Below are 23,909 nucleotides of genomic sequence, written 5' to 3' on the forward strand. Positions count from 1 at the left end.
TTCACACATTGTACTCGTGTCGGGAATCGAACCCGGGTCTTCGGCGTGACGAGTGAAAGCTTTAACCACTGGGTTACCTGACCGCCCAGTTGGATTATAACCAAAGTATACTGGTTAGTAAAGGATACAGTTGTTGAAAAGTTGACCACTGATCACAATCAATGATAGTAAAACACAAAACAGTGTCGAATAATGAATTTCTGTACCAGAATTTCCATGTGAAATATGTGAGGTGGGTGTTGAAAAATCCAAAATGGCTGTTACTGACGGTATACGGTCTCATATTAGGTCAGTATCAACCATCTTGGATCTTTACTGACGGTATACGGGCTCATGTGGGGTCAGTAGTTCTGCTCTCTGATTGGTCAATCTCACTTTGAGGCATAATAAAGTCACATATATATATATACCAGGTACTGTAAATCTTGAAATTAATGTCTCCAAATCAATACGACTGCTGACCCCTAGCCAAAAATGTGACTCAATATCAATGCGACTTCCCCAACCACAACCCAGTGAAATGATACAAATCCTTACCTTAATCCAATCACACAACCAATAGCACAGCTTATTGGCGCTCAGTAGATCACTTCCGTGAAAACAATAAACAGTGTTTTCCTAAAAACAACACACAGCTTATATGTTTATTCTTTTGACTGAAATTTAGGAAGTTCAAAGATTGGTATGTGGAGAAGGTGTCAACAAACTTGAAGGCAGATGACAAGACAAAAGCTGTAGATGTGAGGAGTGTGGTGAAGCCTATCGGTGCGCATTGGGTCGTATTGGCCTTTCGAAGTGTTGCGTGGGTGGCGTCTGTCTGGACTGCTGGAGTGGTCAATGATGCCTAGTTTGACATGAGTGGGTAGAACCTCTTGACCCAAACAGTGATAACTCACCGGATGCCAATTGTTTTATTCCTATTCTTTGAATGACATTGTTATATACTTGTTACAACTGCTGCTCAATAAACGTGTTTGTGTTTATCTTCAAGTTTGTATTTCTGCTATCCAAAGTGTGCAGTGAGGACGTCTTATTGTTGAGAGTCATCTTGGAGACATAAATGTGAAGTTTCATAAACGCGAACAAAGACCCCTCGCATTTTTCGAATTTAATTCACGTTAGCATTAATTTCAAGATTTACAGAATACAGTTAATTGAAAAAAATCATGGAGAGAAGTTTGGTAATCCTTAGTTTCTTTTGAGTAGTATACATAGTAGGACAGCATTCCCCGTTACAGTTAAAGCAAGGAAAAACACATAAAATTCAGAGAGATTATTTATTGTTCTATACTGCAATGATAAACAGCACATATATATTATGACATATTCATGAATTACACATATTTGTTAATGACAAAAGAAACAAACAATGAAAAATTGTAAATCATCATCCTTCTTCTATGAAATGGTTAACCATCTTTGATTTTATTAATACAAGCAAGTATATAGTCTACGAAATCAAGAAAAACTACAAACAATTCGATGCACTACAAACTCTTACCTAAACTCCTTTTTTTCAAAAACGGTCAAACTTTGCAAAAACCTAGAGGAATTCACCAATCTGAATACTGTCAAAGAATTCAAATATTTATTAAACCAAAAAATGTCACTATGTAAAAAATTGACCTGAACATCAGATCTAGATTTTGTCAAATTGTACATTGTTACCTCTGATTCAGCTGTAGTGATCTAAATGCAGTCAAACTTAACTAATTATGCATCAATGTTACATTTATCACATGTATATATTAAAAATAAAATGAATGTATTTGATTATAAGCATTTGTTTTAAACCAGTAGGACTTGTTTGCCGATCTGGTCATGATTCAACCACATTACAACTCCAGGCAAGGACATCTCAAGGTCAGTGACACAAATTTTTCATGGTTTATTTTATATTTCAATAGGTAAAGATCAGTGATAGCATACAGGTCTAAGAGCCAAAATTTAAAAAATTACCTCAAGAAATTGCAAATATCATTTTTGTAAAACAGAGGTTGGTGGTATCGTTATCAACTGGAAGCATATTGACGGCAGTACAGAATAAATAGTCTTTGGTAAGGAGCTTATCAGCACTTGTTATATCTTCAGCATAAACAATGTAAACATAAAACATCAATGCAAGACAATAACCAGTCTCAATAACCTGCCAAAACGACTCCACTGGGCCAAAAAGCCAATATAACGGTGAAAACCACCCCAAACCAGTGACGACACCAGGTGTTTGCAAAAAGGGTAACCATGTAAGGAACAGTTAATATTGTTCCAAACTATAATGAAAAACAATGGATATTAAGGAGGGTAGTTTATTTCATGGGCTACCGGTGTATATTGCTCGTATTCATTATTAATACCCCCTGGTCTTGTACACGTTATGTGGACAGAAATCTCAGAAATCTGTGGATGAAATCTTACAGCCACACATGAATCATGCTAACATCATCTTCAAAACAATACCAGACCAAATATCAGAACACGCATGGGATTAGTTGGATTTCTAAGTACTACAGGGTTATTCTGAACCCCAGACACTACAGGAGGCGGCAGGAAGCACTTGACGTTAATGGTGGCACTCTTTATATGCTGTTGTCCTTTGTAATAAAATCCTGAAATGTGTGCCATGATTCACAATAATAAAAGTGACAAAAGTAGAGTCTTTTGTATGATTCCGACCACATCATGAGCAAGTGTTTATGAATCACTACCAAATAGTGACGATACCAGGTGTTTGTAAAAAGGTTGGTGTATCCTGCCCCACAATGTGACCCCTAGTGACCTTGACCTTCACCCAAAAGGTGATGCGATCAAGATGTATAAAATATTTCTGAAATTTAATATTCAAATTGAAAATAAAATATATAATAAAATAAGAAAATGATAAGGTGTCAACAGTTTATCAACAAAAAATTGAGAATAATTGGTCAATTTACCTTTGACAAGGTGAAAACACTTTGTTGGCATACACATGACAAGAATTGATAACTTTTATCTTTTAACAACGTAAAGAGATTATATTGACAAATATATGACAAGAAAAGATGAATGCTGTCTTTTGACAAAGTGAAAATACGTTGTTGACAGACCTGTGAAGATCCGGGGTAGAATAGGTCTTCAGCAACCCATGCTTGCCTAAAAGGCGACTATGCATGTCGTAAGAGGCGACTAACAGGATCGGGTGGTCAGACTCGCTGACTTGGTTGATACATGTCATCGTACCCCAATTTAGTGGATCGATGCTCATGATGTCAATCACTGGACTGTCCGGTCCAGACTCGATTATTTACAGACTGCCGTCATATGGCTGGAATATTGCTGAGTGCGGCGTTAAACAACAAACAAACAAACCTCGTTGACAACAAAGTTGTTAATAAGGCAGTAGAGCATATTTGTGCATTAAGACTGTTTACTGGAACAAGGCCCTGTTATGCATATGAATGGCATTATAATGACAAGTCATGAATCACTCCTCAAAACCCCCTGGAACATAATACTAACATAAAGGATGCAACACTGACAAGAACTGATCCATGCATCATTATGCCTATGCAGCTGCATGGCAAACACCGAAGGCATACGCCGAAGGCACACAACGAAGGCACACAACGAAGGCACACACCAAAGGCATACGCCGAAGGCATACGCCGAAGGCACACAACGAAGGCATACGCCGAAGGCACACACCAAGGCAAACACCGAAGGCACACACCAAAGGCATATGCCAAAGGCATACGCCGAAGGCACACAACGAAGGTACACACCGAAGGCACACGCCAAAGGCATACGCTGAAGGCACACAACGAAGGCATACACCGAAGGCACACGCCAAAAGCACACGCCAAAGGCATACGCTGAAGGCACACAACGAAGGCACACACCGAAGGCATACGCCAAAGGCACACAACGAAGGCATACACCGAAGGCATACGCCGAAGGCATATACTTATTACTTTGCTTTGACGTCTATCATATGACATCCATTCACATCTTCCAACTGTTTTGAGCTGAAGATAATGGCAATCTCTCGTTTTCCTTTCTTCCTTGGAGTCAGATCCACTGACGTCATAAATGTCTGCTTCGGACCAACGGATCTGAAAGAAAAAGATATTAAATATTAACATTGACTGTAGTTTCCTAGATTCTGACATGGGAAGACAACCCCGACGTGGAACACTTGTGGGACAAGAGGTGATGGAATCACTGAGAGAAGAGGAGTGTTTGTGCCTTGACGCCTTCCTCTCCACCAGCGTAGACGCTGTTGTTCTATGTGCTTGTCACCTGAGCATTATGCTCTAACCCAGCTGTTCCCAACTGCAGCTGTGAACCTGACCAACACAAGGTGAGGTCACTTGAGCATTATGCTCTAGCCCAGCTGTTCCCAGCTGCAGCTGTGAACCTGACCAACACAAGGTGAGGTCACCTGAGCATTATGCTCTAACCAAGCTGTTCCCAACTGCAGCTGTGAACCTGACCAACACAAGGTGAGGTCACTTGAGCATTATGCTCTAGCCCAGCTGTTCCCAGCTGCAGCTGTGAACCTGACCAACACAAGGTGAGGTCACCTGAGCATTATGCTCTTACCCAGCTGTTCCCAGCTCCAGCTGTGAACCTGACCAACACAAGGTGAGGTCACCTGAGCATTATGCTCTAGCCCAGCTGTTCCCAGCTGCAGCTGTGAACCTGACCAACACAAGGTGAGGTCACCTGTGCATTATGCTCTAACCCAGCTGCAGCTGTGAACCTATCCAACAAAAGGTAAGGTCACCTGAGCATTATGCTCTAACCCAGCTGTTTCCACCTGCAGCTGTGAACCTGACCAACACAAGGTGAGGTCACCTGAGCATTATGCTCTAACCCAGCTGCAGTTGTGAACCTGACCAACACAAGGTGAGGTCACCTGAACATTATGCTCTAACCCAGCTGCAGTTGTGAACCTGACCAACACAAGGTGAGGTCACCTGAACATTATGCTCTAACCCAGCTGTTTCCACCTGCAGCTGTGAACCTGACCAACACAAGGTGAGGTGGGGTTGAACATCGCATTTAAGATTATTGCACTTATATAGGGACATACATGTGTGTATGTGACTGTGTGACTGTGGTGTGTGTGTGTGTGTGTGTGTGTGTGTGTGTGTGTGTGTGTGTGTGTGTGTGTGTGTGTTTTTATGTGTGTGTGCTGAGCATCAGGCAGGGTAACAACAAGTACCATCTTTTAACGCCATTTGGAATGATGCGCCCGGGGTGTGAACCCTCTGCCAGAGGCAGTCTTACCAACATGAGAGGAGGCAAAGGGATGAAACTTGTATAGAGGAGTAAGACAAAGCAAAACATGCCCATCTCCCTCAGTCCAACATTGAGGAGAGGAAGCTACCTAGTGTTGTAAGTATTTGTGAAGCAAACCTATCCTGAACAAAGTTTTTCTATGAACAACTTACTCTTGTTTGATTTTGAGAGGTTTCTGGAGGCCAGGGCCATCTATCTGGATCGCACATCCAGTCAGTGTCTGCGCCATGGGGTTGGTGAAGGAAATCTCCACAGACATCTTCGTCCCAACCTTCCCCTGTTTAGGGGCCTACAAAAAACCAAGTTGTTAATTTAAAAACCTGATGGAACAAATATAATTGAGTGAGTGAGTGACTGAGCTGGTTTAATGCCGCTTTTAACAGTATTCCAGTTATATCATGGCATGTCAGCTTGATGTGGCGGGAAAGTCCGAAGTGATGCAGGTCTCAGACCCACAAGGTTGGGTATAAAACTAGAAGACAAAATAAAAAATAATGCCACTGTGTAGCCCCCCTGGGCACATATAGTATTGCATACATTCCAATTGGATAAGTAGTAACTTTAGACATCTGTTGTTGACTTTAATATTTTAAGTATCAAAGAATTCACATTTTGTGCAACAACAACAACAACAACAAACTACAGACTATATACCACCAATAATTACCTGTCTGGAGAATCGTAAAGCACGCTGTGAGGTTCATTAACACAAGTATATTTGTTTGTTGTTTAATGTGGCTCAAGGCAATATCAGAGCCATATGATGGCGGACAGTTAATAATGAAGTCTGGACATGATCCATGCATGTCGGTACACTGACATTGCACTCAACCATTTGTCATAGATGTATTCAAATCAATCCAATCCATGCATGAGTTACTGTGTGTCACCCGTGAAGATCCGGGGTAGAATGGGTCATCAGCAACCCACGCTTGCCGTAAAAGGTGACTATGCTTGTGGTGAGAGGTGACTAACGCTGGCTTGGTTGATGCATGTCATCATATCCCAATTGTGTAGATGGATGCTCATGATGTCAATCACTGGATTTGCTTTTCCAGACTTCATTATTTACAGACTTCCATCATACAGCTGAAATATTTCTGAGTGAGGCGATAAACAAGAAACAAACAAACAAACAAAAACACATTGTATATAGCATGCAAATGACAGACTACCTTGATTTCCAGGTGGGGTTTACGGAGTCTGAAGTCACACATGTTGGTAAAGGCCTGCCCCGTCTCCAGCACACGGGCCATACAAGTCAGCTGGAGCATGCACATATCCTTTAGCTTGTCTTGGTAGTCTTCCACTTGCACAGTCATTTTCATCTCAGTACCTGCAATTGGTCACAATACGAGTGAGTGAGTTGAGTTTAACGCCGCTGCATTCGTGACCAACTCGTGTTATTCCAGGACAAGCCGAATAGCGACTCGTGCCCCTCTCATGGCCATTTTGTGCGACCGGGTTCCGTCTCAGCGCAAACGGGCATACCTAAAACCATTGTCAACTCGTTGCGTAATGGTTCACATATATTTCCCCATATATTATATATATTTCAGATGCAATTTAAAGCACATCGGGACGTGCGGAATTATACAGTATGATTGAACACACTTAACTGTGTCTTGGGTATATTTTTAGACGCAGGACATATGTAAAATCAAAAATTATTTCTGAGGGATTCTCCGATGAAGAACTAGAAATCATACGCGCATTCTGATTGGTTTGTCGTATTTTCGCACATAACATTCATCGATAGGGGGACGAGTCTTCTTGCAGGTTACGGAAAGGGGCGAGTGGTGACGAATGACGCCGCTGTTAACAGTATTCCAGTTATATCACAGCGTGTCAGTTTCGCCACATGGGTACTGTGTGTGAAGCCCACTTCTGGTCCCCTTGACATGATTATTGCTGGAATGTTGCTAAAAGCAGCATAAAACCATACTCACTCACTCTAAGTAATGCCTATCAATCAATTTGTATTGTGACCACGGGCACGGGTGGCCCAGTCGTCTAAGGCGCCGTGATTCACTGTGCAGAGTTGCGTCCCTTGGGCACGCCAGAAACCCATGATTGTGTGTTCGAATCCCGGTTCGCCCCGATTATGTTTCTAGGTTTGTCAGCATCATACCCGTGCTCGTGGGTTTTGCCGAAGTGGTAAATGTCTCAGACCTGCATCACTTCAGGCTTTCCTCCAACATAAAGCTGACACGCTGTGATGTACCGGTAACTGGAATACTGTTAAAGTCACGTCCACACTGCCAGAGTGAAGCACCTAATCATAACTTGTTACAACTGCTGCTCAATTAACCGTGTCTGTTTTTATATTCAAGCTGGTATTTCCGCTATCCAAAATGTGCAGTGAGGCCATCTTATTGTTGATAGTCATTTTGGAGACGTAAATGCAAAAATTCATTAATACGAAAAAAGACCACGCTCATTTTTCGCATTTAATTTCATGCTAATTTCAAGATTTACTGTATCTAGATTTTATGATGCTATTGGGCCAGGGGGCTGAGCAGATTCCATAATCTCAACAATTAAATTTGATGCAAAAACAGTAACCCTTTATAGCAGTAACTAAAAATATAAATGTATCAAACAATCGACATCGACATTTTAATGTTTCCTTGTGACCGACGGATCTCCATATCCCTGATATGAACAGACAGAATAAATCCCACGAACCCCCAAACAAGTATTCGTCGTCATTACCTAGACGTTATACCGCTGTAACATAGATGATGTCTAAAGACTCCACTGACATCTTACAAAGATCAAAACAAAACAACAAACATTTTAGAAAAAGCATACTTACAGCTCTCAGGTTTGAGGACTTCATCAAATTTCTGTGACTTGATGCGATGTGCAGACACACCGGTGTAGTACATTGTCCGTGCTGCCATAAATATCTTAAGAGTTCTTTCCGACTTGCTGTTATTCTTGACTCTAAGGATCACATCAAATCCTTGGCCAACAAAGGCATCCTCACTATGATCAAATTCAAATTGCACATCCTGTGATAAAAAAAGAAAGATTCAATAAGTTGGTTGGTTGGCTTGTTGCTTAACGCCGCACTCAGCAATATTCCAGTTATATGATGGCGGTCTGTAAATAATCGAGTCAGGACCAGACAATCCACTGATTAATATCATGAGCATCAATCCACGCAATTGGGATCAATGACATGCATCAACCAAGTCAGCAAGCCTGACCACCTGATCCTGTTAGTCGCCTTTTACGACAAGTATAGTTACCTTTTAAGGCAAGTATGGGTTGCTGAAGACCTATTCTACCCGAGGATCTTCAGGGGTTAAGTTTCAAGAAGATGAGAAATAATTTGGGCATTAAATCCAATATAAATAGTGCTATAAGACTCCGTAGCTCACCTTAACATTTCTGGAATATGATATCAAATCAGAAGGGTCTCAACAGGTTAAAGAAGATTATGGAAAGAAATGAGAGTTTCTTCTATGCAACAGCCATTCTCACAGTCCTTGAATCACACATGCATACAGTTGTAACTGGTTATGTAGAGGGCAAGACTTACACGCTATGTCACTATTGGCAGTCCCAGCAATACATGAACCTCAAAGGTTGAAGCTATGTCAAATATCACAATGCAAACCAAAACATTTAAAGTGTTTTGGGGCACAGCAGATACTTACTGAATATGACATTCTAGGGCTGGGACGGGTAACTCGGGTACCCGGGTCGGGTGGGTACTGAGTAGGACCCGGGTACCCACAGGACTACCCAGACCAATTGTTAGTCATGTGATATATTGTTTAATGACCAAAATTATCTAGAACTCTATGGTTACATTACAAGTTACTAATGTTCGCATTTTTTTCTGACTGTGCACCCATTCCTTCTGACATTTCATATGGTTGAATAAAGATATAACTTAAGTCAACTTCAGTGTATGCATGACCAGATCGTTTAATACATGTACGTAAATATGTTTTGCAAGTGCTGTGGTTAAAAAAAATTCCCAATCGGATATTTTGTATCTCTTGAGACCTACAGTAGGTACCCGGGTAGGGTCGGGTAATAGGGGGGTGGGTACCTGGGTAGTAAATTTGGACTCGTCCCAGCCCTATGACATTAATAATGATACATGTAGCGATTGTTGAGCCTAGCAACTGACAGCCATTGGTAAAAATGATACTTTTATTCCCCTCCCTCTCAACAATGAGGTATGAAAAGCTTAATCTCACCTGACATTAAAATACTAGCTTCTGATTGGTTAAAGAGCCTGCAATTATTTTCGTGTAGCCCGCTCATGTTGCCCGCTGAGAAATCAATCGGAACACATGCTATATAACATGCTTATGTCAGATAAGTATCGTTAAGCTAAAACGAACTATGTTTATCTAAATGTTTTGGTAAAGGGAAGTAATTTAGTTTGAGTCGTCTGCTAGATGTCAAAATGGCTGAATCGAAGCATTAATCGTCCAGTGACCTAAAACCTTGCATACATCTATATGTCTGCCCTTACCATGCATTGAATGTCTGAGGACGTAACTTGTGTTCCCACGGTCAAGGTCACATTGGAAATACAGCGCTCTGATTGGCTCAAACACACATACGTTCAGGTCAGATTGACATTTGTTAATCAATCAATCGTCTTTACACAGGCTCTGGTCTGTCTTGACTCGACGCCATAATGGGTTCCTTACCCCCTTTTTAGTGAATAGCCTAATCCATTGATATAAGAAAAGATAGTATTATGTTAACAATGTGAGAGTTCATTCAATGATTAGGGAGAGCTGGAATATTTATCAGCTTAATCTTCTCTGTATGACAAAAGTCTAACTGCAACGGGTGTTAGTTTCAGAACAAATACAGTGGCCAAGGGTACAGAATGTTTTGGGTGTAACCTCTATCCCTGTTAGATGCCTAGACTTGCACAAGTTTCCAAAGCAATGATTATTAGTTTAAATCATAATTACTTGATTATGTAACTAATAAGAATTAGTTGTCCCTATAAGAGACTGGAGTCCTTCTAGACTTGCCCATTAGGAGAATAGAATTACTACACATCCATGGACTTTTCTTTGAGTACAGCCTTGCAGCAAGGCTAATAGATGCAGGAAATGTTATCAAAATCTCCCATACCACCTGAGCGACTTGGCTGATTGCAACGTTAAACAAACATCATATTTGCTCATGTATACATATTAGTGTCTTGTCCAAATAAATCATTACAATTATTTAAATACACCCCAACATTCTTTGGCATTAAAACACATCAACTGTGTTTAGGAATGTAGAGAAAAAAAACTTTGCAATAATGAGGATATACGATAAAGTGTTCAAAGTAAATATGTGCATATATGACCTTGAGGGTTGTTTACTCAGAAAGTGATACTATTGTTATCTGAGGAGCTGTGACTAGAGATAAGTCCTGTTTATACAATGGGCAAGTCAACATGACAAATAACAAACATATTTATGAGGCAGATTAGTTTCAAACCCCACCTGCAAAAAGAATAAAATACTTTGCTGTTTTGACAATGATTCTGGAAAATATACATATTCTTTTTTTTTTCCTTCCTAATGCCAACTCCATTCTATAGTTTCAATGGATATGTACGCTTAATACTGAATCCTTTGACACTCGTGTTTGTCTCCCAGGCAAAGAAAAACAGATATACAAAAGCAAAGCACATATAATATTGTTTGAATTTTCTCATGTCAATTTAATAACAAAACTGCTTTAGTAAGGTGAGGTGACATAGTGTTAATGTGTGTGTGTGTGTGTGTGTGTGTGTGTGTGTGTGTGCGTGCGTGCGTGCGTGCGTGCGTGTGGCTGCTTGTACTAGTCTGGACTGATGCCGATTTATAGTGCTAACTCACTGAGATACCATGCCACAATTTAACATGAATACCCCGATCAGAGACAGTATACTGACTCCGAGCTGACCAATCCTTGTTTTAGCCCTTTAATGGCAAGCATCAGACAGGGTAACAACAAGTACCATCTTTTAACGTTGTTTAGTATGACGCGGCCAAGGGATCGAACCCTGGACCTTCTGCTCTACCACCAGACCACAGTGACGGTCGCTCTTGTAAGGAGAGGTGCATAATAAGTACCCAATGGGATACACATGTAACAAAAAAAATAACAACATGATTTCCATAAATATCTGCAGAAAAAGGTGTTTTAATGAAAATGACAAACATACTGTACGAATGACCTTGACCTTATATGAAGGTCACTAAAGACCTTTTCTGATCTGGGTGCTGCCTTAATGAAGACATGTACCAAATTTAATTGCCATTCAGTAAATCCTTCTCAAAATAAACCTTCCACAGTCTATGACTTTGAGGATGACCTTGACCCTTGACCCTTGACATGAATTATCAATGTCTCAAAAGTATTTCTCAGTGCTAAAAACATGATAAAGAAAAAATAAATGACATCATTTCTCTGAGAATCTGTGACAGCAATAAAATTCAGACAAATCTTTAAAGCAACCCCATTTTTATAGGGCTGCTTATAATAGAAGTCTCCCTCTTTAGAGTCGATGGTTTGATCGCCAGCCACATCATATGTTAAAACATGGTACTTGTTTCCCTGCCTGACGCTTGCCATTAAGGGGCTAAAACAAGGATTGGTCAGCTTGGAGTCAGCATACTGTGTGTTTGAGTGGGGTATCCATGCTAAACTTGACATGGTATCTTAGTGGGCACATGCACGCACGCACACAGGCACGCAGGCACACAGGCACACAGGCACACAGGCACACAGGCAAGCAGACACGCACGCAGGCACGCACGCAGGCAGGCAGGCAGGCAGGCAGGCAGGCACGCACGCACGCACGCACGCACGCACGCACGCATTAAACACCATTAAACCCCCCTTCACCTCACCACAATGACAGTCATTTTGCATAAGTAAATTTAAATGACTTTACCTCAGTTCCTTTCACATAGATGTCCTGGCGGCAGGACCCGACCTGGTTAGCCTTCAACACTGCCACTCTCTCCTCATCGCTGCCTGTACAAAGAACAAGCGTATACCGTATATGACCGCGGATAAGCCGACCCCGTAGATAAGCCGAGGTGTTAATTTGACCATTGAAATACGAAAGAAAATGATATGACCCGCAGATAAGCCGAATCAGGAATTGAAAGACAAAAAACACTGCAAAGTCGGACTGCAAGACATGTGCCGGTACTCGCAGATATTCAAAAATATAACATGAAAAACGTTGTAATTATATTGAAAAAGTCATTATTATTTCTAATAAAGATTTAACAAACCAGTCATCCACTTTCTTAATGTGGGAAGCTACAGAATCTTTTTTCTGGTCCTCAAAATTCGGCTTATACGCTGTCATATATGGTAGTCGACAAGGTCATCTATATCCCCCGCCCATTTTAACACACTATGGTCCCAAACCAGGAAACTCACCCAACATTTGTCTTAGCCCATGTCAAAATAGCTGCAATGGAAATTGTAAAATAAACAATTCTAAAACTCCTTAATATCAAATGGCACCAGTTCAGTATGTGCTTTATATATAGACATGCAATGTTTGGCAATGAAATATTTCTGGAAATAATGCCCAGTAAATACAAATTTCTAAAATTCATAAATAGCAAAAGGCAACAATTCAGCATGTGTCTGATAGATGTGGAAAATTTCATCCGGAATTGAACCCTACCCTTATTGTTTTCTAAGTCCAACTTGTTGCCATGGAAACGTAAAAAATAAAATTTTCTAAAAGTGCTTAATATCAAAAGGCAACAGTTCAGTACGTGCCTGGTAGACAAAGTTTTGTTAGAAAGTATATAACATTTTTTGAGTTACACTCCGGAAACAAACACCACCCTTATAAAACCTAAGTCCAACTTGTTGCCATGGAAACATAAAAAATACAAATTTCTAACATTCCTAAATAGCATAAGGCACCAGATCAGTATATGTCTGGTAAACATGCAAAGTATTGTTAGAAAGTATTGAGTGGGTTTTGAGTTATGCTCCGGAAACGAACTCTACCCAAAAGTCCAGCTTGTTGCCATGGAAACGTAAAAAATATAATGTTCTAAAATTCCTAAGTAGCAAAGGGCACCAGTTCAGCGTGAGTCTGATAGACATGCAAAGTTTCGTAGAGAAATATTTAACACGCACACACACGCACACACGCACACACACGCACACACGCACACACACGCACACACACGCCAGACGCACGGACAGACGGATGGAGCCCATTTCTATATCCTTTCAGTTTATTACACATCAAATTACATACCTTCCAAAAATTTGTAAGCGTTAGTGACGACCTCTCTCTGGCTGTCCAACATACTCTTTGTGCTGATCTCCTTGCCAACACTAGAAATAGTGAATGAGTAAGTGAGTGAGTTGAGTTCAAAGCCACTTTGATCAGGAGTCCAGTTATTCCATTGTGACATCATGCTATACCATGACATCACAATCATATGACACAGAGCTCCAGATAACTTTTTGAGCAATTGAGTTTTTACTCTAGGGTTTAAGACATTTTTCATTGGGTAACCAATATTTTTTCTCTCATCTATTCACCACTCTATTGGGATTTTCCGAAAATGAGTGAACATTTAAGATTTAAAAAAAATGAAATAATGTTTTAGATGTACATAACTGTCCTAAATATATAAGCTTGACTCGGAAAGTAAATTAGATCATAATTGTGTTTCGGAAATTAACGCCTTTGGACGCATGCTTAAAAAGTCTCATTGGGTATTTACGCAAGCTGATTTTATACATTTGTGTTTTTCACTTAATGCATGCATTTCTGTATGCAAGTTAATTGAAAGTAATTGGGTTTTGAATATTTTGGGGTATTTTACGCAAATACACTGCTTATCTGTAGGTCTGATGACATCACTAATCTCTCTGCCACTGAAGCTGGTTAGCTAAATATCTTTTACACTCAAACGTTGGTTATTAATGTTTACAAACTAAAAAATGATTAAGGATGATAAATAGAATCTCACCCTCATGTATATTGATATCAAACATATCAACACTAATCAACAAATGTTTAAAACTCTGAGGTTTGCCAAGATTTAGATTTTTATTGACGGGTGTTGATATGTAAGTTTCATCAGGGTGAGATTTTCTATTCACATGCCATGTGCAAGATGTTTGTTTGTTTGTTTGTTGTTTAACGCCACACTCAGCAATATTCGAGCTATATGATGGCGGCCTGTAAATATTCGAGTGATCAGTCAAGCCAGTGATTGACATCATGAGCATCAATCCATGCAATTGGGATACGATGACATGCATCAACCAAGTCAGCGAGCCCGACCACCCAATCCTGTCAGTTGCCTCTTACGACAAGCATAGTTGCCTTTATGGCAAGCACTGACTGACATACATAACATGATGCACTGTGAACCCTTCCCATCAGAAAGCCATGATCCTCACATGAAGTCCTCAGGGTTTGAGACCAGCATACAGCTGGTTCTCCTCACACTTGAAACACCGAGTCAGCCAAATATAGAACAGGAATCTCGCAACACTGTACCCAAGCTGATTGGACACAGAACAAGTGATTGAGTATACATGTAGTTGTTCTTTTCACCACTTTTAACAATATCCCATCAGTATCATGACAGAGGACACTAGAAATGGGACTTACAAATTGGACCCATATGGGAAATCATCCCCTGATGTAAAGCCCCCTGATGTAAAGTCCCTCGATGTAAACTCCCCCTGATGTAAAGTCCCCCGATGTAAAGCACCCTGATGTAAAGTGCCCTGATGTAAACTCCCCTGGTGTAAATTCCCCCAATGTAAAGCCCCCTGTTGTAAAGTCCCCTGATGTAAGGTCCCCTGATGTAAATTCCCCCAATGTAAAGCCCCCTGATGTAAAGTCCCCTGATGTAAAGTCCCCTGATGCAAAGTCCCCTGATGTAAAGTGCCCTGATGTAAGGGATGTAAAGTCCCCTGATGTAAGGGATGTAAAGTCCCCTGATGTAAGCTCCCCTGATGTAAGGGATGTAAAGTCCCCTGATGTAAAGTCCCCTGATGTAAGCTCCCCTGATGTAAGGGATGTAAAGTCCCCTGATGTAAGGGATGTAAAGTCCCCTGATGTAAAGTCCCCTGATGTAAAGTGCCCTGATGTAAGGGATGTAAAGTCCCCTGATGTAAAGTCCCCTGATGTAAGCTCCCCTGATGTAAGGGATGTAAAGTCCCCTGATGTAAGGTCCCCTGATGTAAAGTCCCCTGATGTAAAGTCCCCTGATGTAAAGTGCCCTGATGTAAGGGATGTAAAGTCCCCTGATGTAAGGGATGTAAAGTCCCCTGATGTAAAGCCCCCTGATGTAAAGTCCCCTGATGTAAAGTGCCCTGATGTAAGGGATGTAAAGTCCCCTGATGTAAAGCCCCCTGATGTAAAGTCCCCTGATGTAAGGGATGTAAAGTCCCCTGATGTAAAGTCCCCTGATGCAAAGTCCCCTGATGTAAAGTCCCCTGATGTAAGGGATGTAAAGTCCCCTGATGTAAAGTCCCCTGATGTAAAGTCCCCTGATGTAAGGGATGTAAAGTCCCCTGATGTAAAGTCCCCTGATGTAAAGTCCCCTGATGTAAAGTCCCCTGATGTAAAGTCCCCTGATGTAAGGGATGTAAAGTCCCCTGATGTAAAGTCCCCTGATTTAAGGTCCCCTGATGTAAAGCCCCCTGATGTAAAGTCCCCTGATGTAAGGGATGTTAAGTCCCCTGATGTAAGGGATGTAAAGTCCCCTGATGTAAAGCCCCCTGATGTTAAGTCCCCTGATGTAAGGGATGTAAAGTCCCCTGATGTAAAGTCCCCTGATGCAAAGTCCCCTGATGTAAAGTCCCCTGATGTAAGGGATGTAAAGTCCCCTGATGTAAAGTCCCCTGATGTAAAGTCCCCTGATGTAAGGGATGTAAAGTCCCCTGATGTAAAGTCCCCTGATGCAAAGTCCCCTGATGTAAAGTCCCCTGATGTAAGGGATGTAAGGTCCCCTGATGTAAAGTCCCCTGATGTAAGGGATGTAAAGTCCCCTGATGTAAAGTCCCCTGATGCAAAGTCCCCTGATGTAAAGTCCCCTGATGTAAGGGATGTAAGGTCCCCTGATGTAAGGTCCCCTGATGTAAAGTCCCCTGATGTAAGGGATGTAAAGTCCCCTGATGTAAGGTCCCCTGATGTAAAGTCCCCTGATGTAAAGTCCCCTGATGTAAAGTCCCCTGATGTAAGGGATGTAAAGTCCCCTGATGTAAGGTCCCCTGATGTAAAGTCCCCTGATGTAAGCTCCCCTGATGTAAAGTCCCCTGATGTAAAGTCCCCTGATGTAAGGGATGTAAAGTCCCCTGATGTAAAGTCCCCTGATGTAAAGTCCCCTGATGTAAGCTCCCCTGATGTAAAGTCCCCTGATGTAAAGTCCCCTGATGTAAAGTCCCCTGATGTAAAGTCCCCCGATGTAAAGCACCCTGATGTAAAGTGCCCTGATGTAAACTCCCCTGGTGTAAATTCCCCCAATGTAAAGCCCCCTGTTGTAAAGTCCCCTGATGTAAGGTCCCCTGATGTAAATTCCCCCAATGTAAAGCCCCCTGATGTAAAGTCCCCTGATGTAAAGTCCCCTGATGCAAAGTCCCCTGATGTAAAGTGCCCTGATGTAAGGGATGTAAAGTCCCCTGATGTAAGGGATGTAAAGTCCCCTGATGTAAAGTCCCCTGATGTAAAGTCCCCTGATGTAAGGGATGTAAAGTCCCCTGATGTAAGCTCCCCTGATGTAAAGCCCCCTGATGTAAAGTGCCCTGATGTAAGGGATGTAAAGTCCCCTGATGTAAGGGATGTAAAGTCCCCTGATTTAAGGTCCCCTGATGTAAGGGATGTTAAGTCCCCTGATGTAAGGGATGTAAAGTCCCCTGATGTAAAGCCCCCTGATGTAAAGTCCCCTGATGTAAGGGATGTTAAGTCCCCTGATGTAAGGGATGTAAAGTCCCCTGATGTAAAGTCCCCTGATGCAAAGTCCCCTGATGTAAAGTCCCCTGATGTAAGGGATGTAAAGTCCCCTGATGTAAAGTCCCCTGATGTAAAGTCCCCTGATGTAAGGGATGTAAAGTCCCCTGATGTAAAGTCCCCTGATGCAAAGTCCCCTGATGTAAAGTCCCCTGATGTAAGGGATGTAAAGTCCCCTGATGTAAGGTCCCCTGATGTAAAGTCCCCTGATGTAAAGTCCCCTGATGTAAGGGATGTAAAGTCCCCTGATGTAAGGTCCCCTGATGTAAAGTCCCCTGATGTAAAGTCCCCTGATGTAAAGTCCCCTGATGTAAGGGATGTAAAGTCCCCTGATGTAAGGTCCCCTGATGTAAAGTCCCCTGATGTAAGCTCCCCTGATGTAAAGTCCCCTGATGTAAAGTCCCCTGATGTAAAGTCCCCTGATGCAAAGTCCCCTGATGTAAAGTCCCCTGATGTAAAGTCCCCTGATGTAAGGGATGTAAAGTCCCCTGATGTAAGGTCCCCTGATGTAAAGTCCCCTGATGTAAAGTCCCCTGATGTAAGCTCCCCTGATGTAAAGCCCCCTGATGTAAAGTCCCCTGATGTAAAGTCCCCTGATGCAAAGTCCCCTGATGTAAAGTCCCCTGCTGTAAGGGATGTAAAGTCCCCTGATGTAAGGTCCCCTGATGTAAAGTCCCCTGATGTAAAGTCCCCTGATGTAAGGTCCCCTGATGTAAAGTCCCCTGATGTAAAGTCCCCTGATGTAAAGTCCCCTGATGTAAGGGATGTAAAGTCCCCTGATGTAAGGTCCCCTGATGTAAAGTCCCCTGATGTAAAGTCCCCTGATGTAAGGGATGTAAAGTCCCCTGATGTAAGGTCCCCTGATGTAAAGTCCCCTGATGTAAAGTCCCCTGATGTAAGCTCCCCTGATGTAAAGTCCCCTGATGTAAAGTCCCCTGATGTAAGGGATGTAAAGTCCCCTGATGTAAGGTCCCCTGATGTAAAGTCCCCTGATGTAAGCTCCCCTGATGTAAAGTCCCCTGATGTAAAGTCCCCTGATGTAAAGTCCCCTGATGCAAAGTCCCCTGATGTAAAGTCCCCTGATGTAAAGTCCCCTGATGTAAGGGATGTAAAGTCCCCTGATGTAAGGTCCCCTGATGTAAAGTCCCCTGATGTAAAGTCCCCTGATGTAAGCTCCCCTGATGTAAAGCCCCCTGATGTAAAGTCCCCTGATGTAAAGTCCCCTGATGCAAAGTCCCCTGATGTAAAGTCCCCTGCTGTAAGGGATGTAAAGTCCCCTGATGTAAGGTCCCCTGATGTAAAGTCCCCTGATGTAAAGTCCCCTGATGTAAGGTCCCCTGATGTAAAGTCCCCTGATGTAAAGTCCCCTGATGAAAAGTCCCCTGATGTAAGGGATGTAAAGTCCCCTGATGTAAGGTCCCCTGATGTAAAGTCCCCTGATGTAAAGTCCCCTGATGTAAGGGATGTAAAGTCCCCTGATGTAAGGTCCCCTGATGTAAAGTCCCCTGATGTAAAGTCCCCTGATGTAAGGGATGTAAAGTCCCCTGATGTAAAGTCCCCTGATGTAAGCTCCCCTGATGTAAAGTCCCCTGATGCAAAGTCCCCTGATGTAAAGTCCCCTGATGTAAGGGATGTAAAGTCCCCTGATGTAAGGTCCCCTGATTTAAGGTCCCCTGATGTAAAGTCCCCTGATGTAAGGGATGTAAGGTCCCCTGATGTAAGGTCCCCTGATGTAAAGTCCCCTGATGTAAAGTCCCCTGATGTAAGGGATGTAAGGTCCCCTGATGTAAGGTCCCCTGATGTAAAGCCCCCTGATGTAAAGTCCCCTGATGTAAGATCCCCTGATGTAAAGCCCCCAGTTATTGTCTAGCCACTTCCAGACTGGTCCTGTGACCTTTGACCTCTTCAATACTGGCTGATTGTTTCAGAGATCAAACGAAGAAATCCTTACCCTTTTTTTTCAACGAAGACATTCTCAAAAGTACCATCTTTATTGATGGACCAATACACCTTGTCAGCATTCACTTCAGCAAAGATGAATTGACCATCATATGGAAGGTTGACCTCTCCCCGTTTAATAGCAAGCACAGGGGCAGGACCACAGCAATAGATTCCTGGAAGGACAATCATTGAATAAATCTTCTGTACTGCCCTGGTTAAACCATAGCCCAAGTCTGCCTGTCACATCAATTATAAACCTCTGGTGACGTCATCCTATTGTTCTCCAGTTGGGTTAAATCTCATAAACAGGGACGTTGTAATGTCCCTGCAATTTTATATAATATCCCCCGGGATTTTATAGGATACTCAAGTCATATTTGCTATATAATGTGTTATAATATCCCAGGGATTTTATACAATGTCCTGGATATTTTATTAATATAACTTCCGTTCAGATTGTAACATGTAATGAAATGTAAAATCAAATGACAAATGTTTTCTTTATATTCCCGTATTGTACTCGCAACCTTTATATCTGTAGCCCAGTGAGTGTACCACGAGGCTACGGAGGTGTTGATAAGGCGTACAGCTTTTTAGAATGTCCTTTTCAAGATCCGTATGCCAGCAACAGATATTTTACGCCCCTTTCCTAAGGTTCATGGAAAGTATGTTCGAAACATAAAAATGTTGATAAATGTTGTTTTAAGTTTCTTTTTTCGGTTCATAAGTTAGATAAAACACTTCCCCTCGGGTTTTTATGATATCTAAAACCGTTATCCTTGGGATGCGTGTTTTAAATGTGATAAGAACCCTTGGACATGCTTTATTGTACACTTATAATGGGTTGAAATTTAGTTTGGGGATAATTTTAAGGTTCAAATCGGTTTATAAGTAAGATAAAACACTTCCCCTCGGGTTGTTATGATATTTAAAACCCCTTCCCTCGGAAAATCCCATGGGATGCGGGTTTTAAATATCATAACAACCCTCGGACTTGTTTTATCCTATACGTACTGCCCTGGTTAAACCATAGCCCAAGTCTGCCTGCATATCAAATATAAACCTTTTGTGTAGAAGAGTAAATTTCAGAGGCCATACAACACACATACACCCAAGAGTGAGTGAGTGAGTGAGTATGGTTTAGCGTTGCATTTAGCAATATTCCAACAAAATCACGGCCGGGGACACCAGAAATTGGCTTCACACATTGTACCCATGTCGGGAATCGAACCCGGGTTTTCAGCATGACGAGCGAACGCTTTTACCACTAGGCTACCCGACCGCCCCCACACAAGAGCTGAAGCAGTGACACACAGGGTGGATCCAGCATTCTTAAAAGGGAGGGGTTCAAAATATCAAAATCCTCTCTCAGATATTTTTACTGCCTACAACATACTGCTTTTGGTTTTCAAAAGGGGGGTGAGGGCGAGGGTAGGGGTGGGAGGACCCTCTTCTGGATCCGTCTATGATACATACGGTATAATCATAACCATCACCACTCACTCCATAACCCACCCGCCATTCATCTTGTCCTGAAATAACACAGGGGATCATAATCCATGACCACTAGTGTCATTCTGGGCCCCTCTCAAGGTCGTTTTATTAACCTGGTTCCCTCTCCGCGCAAACGTGAGTGAGTAGTGTTTTACGCAGCTTTTAGCAATATTCCAGATATATCACGGCGATGGACACCAGAAATGGGCTTCACACATTGTGCCCATGTCTGGAATTGAACCCGGGTCTTCAGCGTGACGAGCGAACGCTTTAACAACTAGGCTAGCGACCGCCCCTGTCTTTGTGCAAATGACAGAACTATGGAAATATGAAATAAGGTGAACTGTAACTTCTTGTGAGTAGTGTATGTTTACTTACCATCACTTGTCTCTTGTGGTGTTGCATCGACTGCCTGCCAGCCACCGTATCCAGTTGGCAGATCAGGCCGTGCCATCCAGGCCTCATTCCACACATGGAAATTCCTATAGTGTTGAAGGGAAAAAATCAAACTGTCACTAGATGAAACTGAAACACTGTTAATTAGTTAATTTTCTCCCTGCATGAGAAACGCCAGTTGTCCAAAGCACACCGATTCTCTGTGCTTATTTCTGTTTCCTTGGAGTGAGTGAGTGAGTGAGTGAGTTTGGTTTTAGCAATATTCCTGCAATATCACATCGGGAATCCCAGAAATGGGCTTCACACATTGCCCTCATGTGGGGAATCAAACCCAGTTTTCAGTGTGACGAGCAAACGCTTTCACCACTCATCTTCCCGAGGCAAGAGAGTGAACTGACTTTAAAAGTCCAGTTTCCACCCTTGCCAAACTAGGCTTGAATTCCTGGGCTCGATCATAGCGCCACCAGTGGCTATTACGAGTTATGTCCTTTCTATGCCTCTCCTATTGACCAATCATATTCAACCTCTCGTATCACTTGCATTTGCTTCAAACAAAACGGTGGCGCCCAGTCAAGACGATCTGATCGATAATCAAGATCTATATTGTGATAAAACGAGTCTTACATCGCGAAGTGCATCAACTCACGTGAGCACCTTGATTAAAAACATGAAAAGATTTAGAAAATAGCTGCTGACAACGAGTTAGCCGTTTACGTGCTTTGCAAATCCTGCAGCCGACAGAAATCTGCATGACACTTTACGAACCGGATTTAGATTTCGATGCGCGATTTTGATAGGACTATGCATAAAATCGTTAGTCCAGCCAAAATGTAACTCCATAATACCAGCCTACTTCGGCAAGGGTGGAAACTGGACTTCTATAGTCAGTTAATTCCCTTGCCTCGGGAAGATGTCACCACTAGGCTACCCCTGCTCCTGGTTTGCTGGGAGAATGGTATAGAACATCACATGAATGGGGAAGACACGAAGCTTAAGGGCGTTTTTTCATACACAACAATATGTTGTTTAGCAGTGATGAGGTATGCACTGATCAGCTAAGCTGAAAGACATTGAGGGTCAAGTAAACATAGCTATTAGTTGGAAAAGAGAATATCCAATTTTCTTCCTATAACAAGAAGAACCAAGGTGCAAACCTCAGCATGGATCTCCCTGTACAATTAAAAACATCAATACCACAGAATAATCTGCCGAAACTGATTCCATGGGGTGTAAACGGCAAAACAGTGATGAAAATTATCCAAATGGATCACAAAAACTACAAGATGTTATCATGCAGAAAACGTAATCAGTAGCTGTAAAGAATCCAGCAGGTAATAACATGTGAAGCTACATCCGGCTTGGTGTGGCAATTCCAGAAGACTCCATAGGATTATTACATCCATTACCTTCAGCTTGGTGAATACATTCTACTGCAACCTCAGACCATACTAGAGTACAAGATTAGAGTACAAGATTAGAGTACAAGATACAGGATTAGAGTATAAGATTAGAGTACAGGATTAGGGTACAAGTTTAGAGTACAGGATTAGGGTACAAGTTTAGAGTACAAGATTAGAGTACAAGATTAGAGTACAACATACAGGATTAGAGTACAAGATTGGAGTACAGGATTAGGGTACAAGTTTAGAGTACAAGATTAGAGTACAAGATTAGAGTACAAGATACAGGATTAGAGTACAAGATCAGAGTACAGGATAAGGGTACAAGTTTAGAGTACAGGATTAGGGTACAAGATTAGAGTACAAGATTAGGGTACAAGATTAGAGTACAGGATACAGGATTATAGTTCAAGTTTAGAGTACAGGATTAGAGAACAAGAATAGAGTACAGGATTAGAGTACAGGATTAGAGTACAAGATTAAAGTACAAGATTAGAGTACAAGTTTAGAGTACAAGATTAGAGTACAAGTTTAGAGTACAAGTTTAGAGTTCAAGAATAGAGTACAAGATTAGAGTACAGGATTAGAGTACAAGATTAGAGTACAAGTTTAGAGTGCAGGATTAGAGTACAGGATTAGAGTACAAGATTAGAGTACAAGTTTAGAGTACAAGATTAGAGTACAGGATTAGAATACAGGATTAGAGAACAGGATTAGAGTACAAGGTTAGAATACAGGATTAGAGTACATGATTAGAATACATGATCAGAGAACAGGATTAGAGTACAAGGTTAGAGTACAAGAATAGAGTACAGGATTAGAGTACAGGATTAGAGTACAAGTTTAGAGTACAGGATTAGAAAACAGGATTAGAGTACAAGATTAGAGTACAAGTTTAGAGTACAAGAATAGAGTACAGGATTAGAGTACAAGATTAGAGTACAAGATTAGTAGGTCCAATTCCTCTCAATACCTAATTATGAAACCAGAAGGTCTAATTCCTCTCAATACCTAATTATGAAAGTATTATGAAACCCCATTTCAAGACTAATTACATCAGTTTTAGTTTGGGAAAGCACATTTCCCACATAGTACAACCATACACCAGAACATCCCAGCCGTCTAACTACACTGAAGCAAAAGGCACTTCTTGTCTAAAGTGATTGATTGATTGAAAACACATGTCCGATGAAGGTCCACTCTAAACAAAAAGGCCAGAGCCTCTGGCTACCTTGATAAGAAAGTTACACACACATCCGGTTCAACTTGTAGTTTGGGAAAACACATGTCTAATGAAGCACAGCTCTACAGCGGAAAGTCCCATTAACAAATCTCGCTTCACACCAGCAACAGAAATTTACAAGCACAGGTTGGCAGTCTCCAAAAGGATTTCCAGCTTGTTCTATACATA

At 41.8% G+C, this 23,909-nt stretch overlaps 1 protein-coding gene across 2 annotated transcripts in view; it reads right to left on the reverse strand.

The window, feature by feature from the left end:
• Positions 1-1,263: 1,263 nt before the first annotated feature.
• LOC124144350 (annulin-like) overlaps positions 1,264-23,909 on the reverse strand; it is a 65,342-nt gene continuing 42,696 nt past the window's right edge. For both annotated transcript variants that reach the window (XM_046513716.2, XM_046513718.2), the window contains 8 exons: positions 21,081-21,184; positions 19,219-19,381; positions 13,548-13,627; positions 12,204-12,286; positions 8,099-8,297; positions 6,456-6,616; positions 5,433-5,569; positions 1,264-4,088 (listed from right to left, as the gene is read on the reverse strand). In XM_046513716.2, coding sequence (XP_046369672.2) covers positions 3,944-4,088; positions 5,433-5,569; positions 6,456-6,616; positions 8,099-8,297; positions 12,204-12,286; positions 13,548-13,627; positions 19,219-19,381; positions 21,081-21,184 — 1,072 coding nt within the window. In that variant the 3' untranslated portion in view covers positions 1,264-3,943. The remainder of the gene's footprint in view (positions 4,089-5,432; positions 5,570-6,455; positions 6,617-8,098; positions 8,298-12,203; positions 12,287-13,547; positions 13,628-19,218; positions 19,382-21,080; positions 21,185-23,909) is intronic.

The sequence above is a fragment of the Haliotis rufescens genome, unplaced genomic scaffold (assembly GCF_023055435.1).
Source record: "Haliotis rufescens isolate VD_foot unplaced genomic scaffold, xgHalRufe1.0.p SCAF_10, whole genome shotgun sequence".
Lineage (NCBI taxonomy): Eukaryota > Metazoa > Mollusca > Gastropoda > Lepetellida > Haliotidae > Haliotis > Haliotis rufescens.